Raw genomic sequence first — 10,226 nt, forward strand, 5'->3', positions numbered from 1 at the left:
CATGTTCTTTGAAAAGAGACTGTGTGTTACTATTCCATTCCGACCTTTTGTTTTGAATGAAATTCATTGTCCCCCATATCAAGGTCATAGAGGTATCATTTCTACATTACGCATGTTAACTGAAGATTTTTATTGGCCGCATATGGATGCAAATGTATCTAATTTCGTTTCTGAATGTTTGATTTGTCAAAGAATAAAGAGACATCATGGTAAACAGTATGGATTATTAATGCCTTTATCTATTCCATCTAAACCTTGGGAACATATATCTATGGATTTTATTACTGGTTTACCAAATACTAAATCTAACCATGACATGATTTGGACAATTGTAGATAGATTTAGTAAGCAAGCATATTTCATTGCATGTAAGAAAACTTTAACAGCATCACAAGCAGCACAGTTATTTTTGAAAACTATTTTTACTAACCATGGATTGCCGAAAGTGATTATTTCAGATAGAGATTCTAGATTTTGTAATAATTTTTGGATTACACTGTTTGCAAATCTAGGCACAAAGATTGATTTCTCATCTGCATTTCATCCAGAAACAAATGGACAAACAGAAGCCACAAATAGCACCATTCTAGATCTTTTACGTGCATACACTATCTCTAAACCTCAGACTTGGGATACTCATTTACATTTATTACAGTTTGCATATAACAATACACTGCACACATCTACAAAGAAAGCACATTTTGAAGTTATTTATGGATATAGATTATCTACCCCTGTTGCATCTTTGTCTAATAGAATTCAGAGTGCTGATGATATTGCTGTTATGCATAACACTATTTTTGATGAAGTAAAGGATATGATTGCTAAAGCCCAACAATCATATACCAAACAAGCCAACAAGAAAAGACAAGCCATGAATTTCAAAGTTGATGATTATGTTTGGCTTAGAATAGAAAAGCGTAGACTGCAAAGTGTAGATAGACATCCAGTTGTCAAATTAGCTCCTAGATTCTACGGACCATTTAGAATCATTCATAAGATTAATGACAATGCATTCAAGTTAGAACTGCCATCTCATTGGAAAATTCATAATACATTTCATATTAGTTTATTGAGACCATTTAGAGGCCAATTACCTATCCACCCTATCTATGAAAACCCACCTTTACTAGAAGAAGAGACTGAAATACTTGAACCAGAAGCCATCATAGACACTGACTACATGACCACTAGAACTGGCCGAAGGTATTCTAGATATCTAGTAAAATTTAAAAACCATCCTGTAGAGGAAGCACAATGGATGCACGCTAGAGACTTAAATGCTTTCCCCACTCTGTTAGCTCCACATTGAGCTAATAGCAATTGAGGTCAATTGCTATCCCACCCCGAGGGTATGATGCCAGGAGGCATATTCCACGGTGGATTCTGTGAGGTTTTACGGTGGATTCCGTAAACTTAGATTTCCGGGGCTCATACACAAAGAGGATTCTTTGTGCGAGAAGTTGATGGGGACGCCTATCCTTTTCGGGCGTTTCATTAATTTAGTATGTACATGGGTGATTCCATAGCGGGTGATTCCGCAAAATGCATATTAAATTAATAAACGTTTATGAGTTTAGAGTGCGCACTCGTAATAAATTAAGGTTAGGATTTATTTCTAACCAGTTGATTTATTTATGTAGCTGAAGACTGCTAGGTATTCACTTTTGTCGGTTTAATTGTATTATTTTATTAACGATTGTGAATGCTTCAGTTGATGTGTAGAGATAGCAGCAGTAGCGGAGGAAAGCATTGGAGTCTAGCGGGTTTCCGACTTTTGGACTATATTTTGATAGGCGCCACGCCTATATTTTGTTATGTCTATAGAGACATCGATTATTTATTATTATTTTGTATGCGCTTATGCGCCTGGATATGTTATTTCTATTTGGACATTGAGATTGGGCGCGCCAGACTCTATGGGCACCGTCCATTAGCTTTACTTTCCTATTTTTGTAGAAAGCAAACTCAAAAGCTAAAAAGCTTGTCATATTTTTGTAATTGGGCTATTATTGAGCATGAAGATTGGAAATATACATAAAATACATGCTTTGTGAAGTGCTCACACAAGGCATGGGGGAGATTGAACCCAATTTGTCTCTTGCCTCTTGTCGTGCATGCTTTTACATGGGTTTTTGTGCTAAAAAGTAGAGTACTTTGTTCTTGGGGACCTTCCGGGATTCACCACGTGAGCTATCTGCGACCGATCTGCGCACCAATATTTCCATGACATATGTAACATCCTTAAGGAATGTTTTTTGATTGGTGCTTCTCAAGTGCATATTTGTTTCAATTAAATTCATGAAGTCAATTGCATGTTCTTAGGCATGATTCATGAGTCCAATCCTTGCTATGATCAATGGCTTGGCACTTGAATCTTCTTTGATGTTATGTGACCTTCCAAATGCTTCATATGGTGTAGAACTAGTAAATGGTCTTCTTGGAGCTTTGAGAAACTCTTACTGAGACCATCTTAGACATTTGTAAGCTACCACATATAGGGAGTTGTTTTATTATCCAAAGCTTCATACTTCACGAGTCTTCTTTGTGTTGTTTTAGAGGCATGTCTTATCTATATGTGAGACTTGAGCATGTAGAGAGTTGTTTTCTTATCCCATTCTTCATCTTGATGAGTCTTCTTTGTATTGTCTTCAAGGCACATCTTATCTATATACTAAAATTGAGCACTCATGGTTCTAGTATCTTATTGGTTTCTTTGTCCCATTGTAATCAATTCTTACTATAGCATTTATTGAGTATCAAGAGGGATGGTTAGAAATATGTATGCCATTCTATAAAGTGTATTGTGATTTCTCTCATGAGGATTCTCATTTATATTGTTTATGTTACAGCTTTACATTGTCTTGTTTAGGTGCATGACCTTGTTTTATGTTGTAAGCACACATTCTCTTTCCTCAAGAGAAAAGCTTGCTAATGAGTTGCTAGCAAAGGAAAATAGTGGAGCAATTGTCATTGAACCTAATTGAGAATCATCGAAGACCTTCTCCTTAGAGGGTATTTGCAACCATGACTAATATGAATAACAATAGCTATACATTGAAATACTCAAGATTGACTAGGTGCCTTCATAAGGATTGATCCATCACTTGGATTGTCTCTTTGATTAAATGCGTTGGGCTTCCAATTTGATTGAATGGTTTGGGCTTCCAAGAGGATAATTTTGTTATTAAGAACATCCCAATTGGCCTATCAATTCTTAAAAAGAAGTTAGATTTTCAAAAACTTATGGGGTTGTAAGATATTAACTAGATATCTTTGTAGCTAATTATTTTTTCGTACTCTTTGACATCAAATAAAGTAAAATAAAACACATATGCCTTGAGAACCCAATCCATTTGGCTCATGGCTTTAATCTCCAACACATTTTCCATTACAATACCTTAGTATATTTAACCTTAAGTAGGTTTGATTATAGTAGGTGCCTTAGGCAATGCATCCTTGAAATCAAGCTCAATGAAGCTTGATTATAGGTGACATGCACAATCTATTTTTTAACTCTAACCTATTTTGGGTTAATCAAAGTAAGTGCGACAAGCTTACATATGTGAGCAAAATGAAAAAGTTTACTCTTACCAACATGGAATGCCATATCTATTTAATATTTTTAACCTCAATTAGGCTTGATTATAGTAGGTGACATGGGCAATGTATCCTAGAAATCAACATAAATTAGGCTTGATTATAGGTGACATCCACAATTTATTTTTTAGCTCTACCTAATTTGGGTTAATCAAAAGCTTATATATGTGAGAAAAATGACAAAGTTTAGCCTTACCAAAATGGAATGCCACATCTTCTATAATTTTAATATGTTTCTTTGGAGGCTAGTTATGTTGAACCTTTTCAAGGGTAGATGTAATATGGTGATGCTTATTTTAGGACATATACCTTATGAGAAAGATGATAATTTTTATTTCTTTTTACAATGAATATGCGTTAGAAACATGTGAAAGAATATGCACAAAAGGCACAATACAATTGGTTCCTAATTTCCATAAGTTTCGAGCTAGGTCACATGGTGCTCAACATTAAATTATTGATCAATATAGTCACCTTTATAGGGCTTGGTGTATCACCAATTAATCTTTAGAGAGTTAAGAATAATAATTTTGTTAAGTTTTGAAAATTTTGATAAGAAACAATGTTGCATTATCGAATGACTACTTAATTTAAGCCTAATTTTTTTAGCAACCATTTTCCACAAACAATTTGAAATTTTCCATGAAGTACGTATATATTTTGGGTACATCTATTTGCAATTCTTGTGTCTAAAATGTGAGGAATGGAGTTCCTAGTTGTGTGACTTGAAATTCCCTACTATGTTATATGGAAACATGATTCCCTAGTTATATGACCTACAAATCCATAGTTTAAGCTATGGGAATATAATTCCGTAACTATATAGCCTACAAATCCCTAGTCTAAGATGTGGGGAATAAAATTCCCTAATTATATATAAGGAATTCATACATATATGCCTAGGATTCCCTAGCATTGGATGCCGGGAAAGTAAATCCTTAGTTATACATAGGGAAACTATATATACCTAACTAGGAAAAATTAGAGAATTTCTTACATTCCAAAAGTTTTCCTATGTACGAAATGTTCAAAAGCTTCTTGTGGAAGCACTTCACTTGAATTCAAAGAAACTGAGATACGTCCCTTTGCAATGCATTGCTTCAAACATAAGTGTATGCTTCAAAGGTAGCCATTGGCTTCCAATAGTGATAGGTGAGACTTGTGGTTGGTGAGTGTGGCTTTTGGCTTCCACTGGCTTGGCTCGCAGTTATTAGAAAAATCTTAGAGACGTTTTCACATCCATTAAGATCGTACTCAATCCAATTCTTTTTAGGGCAGGACATTGACTTTCTGCTGCAGATGATGATTATGGTCCTCATCATATGGCCAACGCTTCTTCTATTGAAGTGAAACTCCAAACAATCTAGGTGGCCTTTTGTCGTCAACCTCTGTAGTTGTGGACTGATCCGATGCACCAGCAGTATTAGAGGTGGACGAAGAAGTAGACAATGGAGAGTGGTGAGGCTCGGCTGACACAATTTTGGTGCAAGTCAGCTTTCTGGCACTGGGCGCCGCTTGATTATCGTTGAGTGCATGAATACGTGTAGCCTGAATTTTGCTATTGGTAAAATCAGAGCTCCCGTCCGAGCTGCTAGTGAGCAGATCCAACCTCAAACTAGGCTGAATACAACGGTCAGCTTTGCTCAGGGTGATCAATGCATGCATAGCTGTTGCTGCTGGGACGAAGCTTTGATCCTGCAGTATCCGAGATGCTGTGGTACTGCTGCGCGTCTGGTGATCTTTCGATGGCGTACTCGTGGCAACCAAAGCTGCCGGTATGTTATGTGCCATGGCAACGCCTGACGTAGATAGAGAAGCAGCGTCAGCCGTGTCACTGATGGGAGGAGCAATGAACTCACTTACAGGACTGGATCCGTAAGCCATGTAGTTGTGGTTGTGGCTTTGGTGTGCAGAACTAACAGCAACAAGGACATCTGAGGCTACAGATGGGCCCACGGAAGCCGCAGGAGATGACCCTTGACCAGAGGACACAGATGGGCTGGAATGGTACCTGTGGATGTCGGAGAGGATGTCATGGTAGAGCTTGCGGATATGGGCGAGCTCAGAGAGAAGGAGGGCATTTTCTCTGCGCAGGCGATGGTTCTCATCAGCGATAGACAGCTGGCGACCAATTAGGAAACTTGGCAAGTCATAGTGATCATGATAATGAACATGATCATCATTGGCCGGAGTCACTGTCGCTAGAATTGGAACTGGTGGTACTGAGGAGCTGGAGGTACAGGTGGTCGTCGCTGGCGTCGTCCTATTGAGCGGCCACAGTGGCGATGTTGGCCAGCCGCCCCCAATTGGACAACTATCTGTACAGTCCACATCCATTTTCATGAGCTCACTAAAGGAGGAGGATGAATCGAGAACATTGTCTGGCGCTGCTGTCAATGCCGACGAGGACGTCTTCCTCCTTCGTATCGCGCTTAGCAAATGCTTCTCCCCCTTCCGGAACAACTCATTTGCAAACTCCCACCTGTTCGGCACAATCTTGCGAAATCCCTGAGAACGTTACAAAACTAGCACGATTTCATATCCAACAATCAGGCGCAGCTCATGATCAACATGCCAACAAGAAATTATCACTTCACATTACCAGATAAATTGTTACATGTATTGGATTGCCGCCATAAGTCATCAATTTAAGGTGCATGATTAAGGCATGTCTAGATATCTGCGCATGCAGGCTACTGCAGATGCGCAGTCACATGTACGTGACCATATAGTGCGGTCCACATGATTGAGCTTACAGCAGTACTTACGTAGGTATTTAATTGTCGAACGAAGCTGGAGAAGTTGTTGTGCTTGAAGAAGTTGGGCAGGAGGTCGCGGGCGAATTCAGACGGCCTCCACACCACGAAAGAGGTGCCGTCCTCTCCCCACGACACTATGTGGTCGCTTCCCGCCTCATCCACCAGTTGATATGTCTTCATCAGGAAAGGCGCTGGGACTGAGCGAATACTGGCCGCCATTATATCACTCCCCTCCTTCATGAGCACTTCCTGATCATTTGCAACATTATCCCACAAATTGCATAATTTCAGCCCATTCCAGCTTGGTCTGGCAGCTCCGTCCCAGGCCAGCTCATAATTGTTGGCTGCTGTCTCCTCGTCGATGCTATCGTTTGCTGCAGCAATCTCACTAGTGCACCCAGTCCGCCCATCCATAAGCTGGGAAGTGAAACCAGCTGCCGACGCACCCTGATCACCAGCAGTATCACTAGCTCTCATGGCGCTGTGGCTGATAGTATCAGCGTCAGGCTTGGACAAAATCACCATTACAGTTCTAGATACATGCTCGTTAGTACCCAGCTACTCAGTTGCTGCCGTAGGTACAGCTCTAGTGTGGCCGTGTACGACGCCAAAGGACTGATTGTCTCTTACGCTCACAGCGTCACATGAGTCAATTCAGGAGGAGGAACAAAAGTTTGGGAAAGGATAGGCCATCAAAGATCAGCTCCAAGCTGCTGGTTTGGTTAATGACAACCATGGATATCGATCAGCTGCAAGCTGCTGGTTTGGTTAATGACAACCATGGATATCCTGGGATTGTGTTGATATGGCTATACACGAGAGAGAGAGAGATGGCACATCATGGCTGTGTAAAAGAAGAGTAGGTAGTGGGTCGGAGTTGCGGGCGCACTTGCATATCAAATAAGAAAACCAAAATGGGGCGGCCAGTGCCTCGTTTATATAGGAGAATAGAAAACTAAAGTCTCTTTAGATACAAGGAAGATATGGATGTGTGACCCGTGAGAGAGAGATTGAGATTTTCGTGCAGTATCCTGTTCTCCTAATTCCAATTTCCGTCTTCTCTTCTATTTTCTAGCTAGGCAGACAGTCCCTTCTATTGACCTAACGACACTCAGAGAGGTTCGAACTTCGACTAACGAGTCCAATCTTTCACCGATCTCTATCCATTAATAAAATAATACGAAGAACAGTGTGTGCACGGGAGCAGACGATACGGCGTCCATCCGTGAGTTACAGTTTGGTCCTCATAAGCGTGAGTGGTGTGAGTGGGGGACTACAATCTGCCTTTGCGAAAGAGTGGCAGATTTGATAACGAGAAAATACAACAGTCAAATGGGCGCAGTACTGATGAGCGGAACTTCGAAACACGTTATACGAGACTGCATATATAAAGCATATATGTGATGTTCATATCAACGCTAGATCATGCCTTCCTCTCATCCTCTCGCATTAATAAATGCGAATGTTTACTCGCTGGAAGGCTAGTGTATAGTATTGCGATAATCTTTGGTTATAACTAACCTCAGTTAAATTGGAAATTAGGTTACAGCAAATCTTAGTTAGGTTAATAGTTAGAAACGACACGTTGTAAAGGAGGAGAAACATGGCAAGCAGGCAGTTTTGGAGAATCAATTTAATGAAGAACTCTCTCGTTCTTCATCTCTGCTTTGGCACCTTATAGTTTTGGTGAACAAGGCAGGGCTCCTCTCACTAGCCCTCTTAGTCCCCATTCTCATTAGGACAAGTCAATATTCACTCAACCAAAACTAGCAACTTTCATGGAGGATATGATGAATCCCTTGAGCTCAATGCTACATCTAGTGAATGCAACAAATCATGCATTATTGGCATATATTGAGCAACAACATCAGAAATAAGCTAGCCCAACAACACCCCTCATCTTCCAATGTGAGGGTCTAACAAGGTTTTTTGAAACACTACCCACAATAGCTGGTGTTTCTTGGGTAAGTCACTTTGACAATGTTGAAAGACATCATTCTTGGACAAAAGGATAGAAATAAAGAAAATAACGATATTGTGAAAAGATATTATAGCAACATGATATATACAACACCCATATCACACGAGAAGATTTGCAAAATCTCAAATGATCATTCATGAGACATTTTGGCAAGTCAAAATATCACTCAATAAGCTTTTGAAACAATTGAAGATATGTGAGAAATTGTCGAGAAAAATGGTAATACAATTTAGTGAAATAATAACAAGAGTAAACCTAACAATGTTAGAATCCATGAAATTATTTTATTTTTGGCTATGATTATTACAACCAAATGTAACATGATAGACATAAGATCAAGAATCAACAACCTTGCATCAAGCTATATAAACACTATACATTATAAGGAATTAGGCCCGTAGATATTCATATTGACACATTTCTTGAACATCAAAAACACTTATAGACATGTGTAACATCATGCTTAGTAACCCATGAGAGGACTGTGCCTACTACAATATGTATTTCACGTAAAAACACAAATTTATATGTGACTTTATTTGCAAGCCATCTACAAGTTTTACGACACATTAAACACTAATTGATACATGTTATGGCTATAATTTTCATGTATCGATACACACACATATAAATGCTCTATATGTTAGGAGGCAAAAACCCAAGGGATTGCTAGCCGCAACCAATAGCTCCCTAGTTTTTGTTTTTTCCCTTTTTGCATACTCATTGAGTATTTATTTTGCTCATACTAATTTCTAGCCAATGTGTATGTGTAGCCTACACTAGCCTATGCATTTTTGTAACCTATGTTCTATCCTATGCCTTTATGTAAGAAAGAAAATAGATTAGAGAACTAAACTACCTCAACGGTAGAAGGGGGGGTCACCTAGTTTAAACCCTCTATATCATGTGTCTTCAAAGGATATTAAAAGATACCCTTTCCTTACATATTGTAGGGTAACAAAATAACCCTTTCTCCTTTAAGAAACTTTCATATTTTTTCCGAATTTGGATTCAAAAATCCCTTTTATAAATACAATCATGTAAGTTTTACTAAATAGAATAACCTTTATTTTGATCACACATGGTACACATGTTTTTATAGGTGACCCCTCTCTCTCTCTCTCCCCCCCTCCCCACCCCCTCGCCCCCCAACCTTCCCATCCCCCTGAGTAAACTACCAAAGCTATAAAAGAACATAGAAAAAATATTTAAAACATTCATATTCTTCAATGAATTTAAGAAATAACAAGTGAAGAAGCAAGAAGAAGATGAGAAGATAAAGAAAAAATACTAAATTTGGAATTGGAGAATAACCTTCTCCACCTTCATGTTGATATATGCAATGCTTCTTTACTTGAAGAGGTAGATTTTATTTAATGACAAACTTCAAGCCCATGTCTATCTTATGTCTATAAATTTCAATCAATGATAAACTCCAAGCTCATGTGTATAAAGTAATATCATAAGAGAGCAGGTAGAAGCATATAAAAAGAGTAAAGCACATAATATGTATAAGATCATTTTTTAAAATACAAATAATATAACTTTCTCCTTCACCTTTCAAGCTTCTTCCTCTCCTTCCATGGCTCCTAGCCATCTCTCTCCTTCCTTCCTATCTTTCTCTCCAGTTTCATCTTTCTCTCTCCTTTTCTAGACTTTCTCTCACCTCTCCACTTCTTCTCTCTTTGCAATCTTCTCTCTTATTTATCTCTCCTCTTAGGTCCCTTCATGACAAGTGATATTGGAGACTATATGTTTTTTATCCACTTTAGTCATTCTTTCTATTTATTTCTCAAATATTTATTTCAAATAAATTGTATTTCAAACAAGTACTACAACTACAAGACATGGACTATGACTAGCAGTAACTTGCAAGACACCTACAG

The 10,226-nt window shown here is 38.6% G+C and overlaps 1 protein-coding gene across 1 annotated transcript; it reads right to left on the reverse strand.

Moving 5' to 3' along the window:
* Positions 1-4,417: 4,417 nt before the first annotated feature.
* On the reverse strand, positions 4,418-7,647 carry LOC148027660 (uncharacterized). The gene is made up of 2 exons (XM_087689356.1): positions 6,369-7,647; positions 4,418-6,108 (listed from the first exon to the last, which is right to left on the reverse strand). The coding sequence occupies exons 1-2, from the start codon at positions 6,882-6,884 to the stop codon at positions 4,939-4,941; spliced, it is 1,686 nt and encodes a 561-aa protein (XP_087545482.1). The 5' UTR covers positions 6,885-7,647; the 3' UTR covers positions 4,418-4,938.
* Between the last annotated feature and the right edge of the window lie 2,579 nt (positions 7,648-10,226).

Source organism: Lygodium microphyllum, chromosome 12 (genome assembly GCF_053477565.2).
Source record: "Lygodium microphyllum isolate KBCC chromosome 12, Lygodium_microphyllum_v1.1.10, whole genome shotgun sequence".
NCBI lineage: Eukaryota > Viridiplantae > Streptophyta > Polypodiopsida > Schizaeales > Lygodiaceae > Lygodium > Lygodium microphyllum.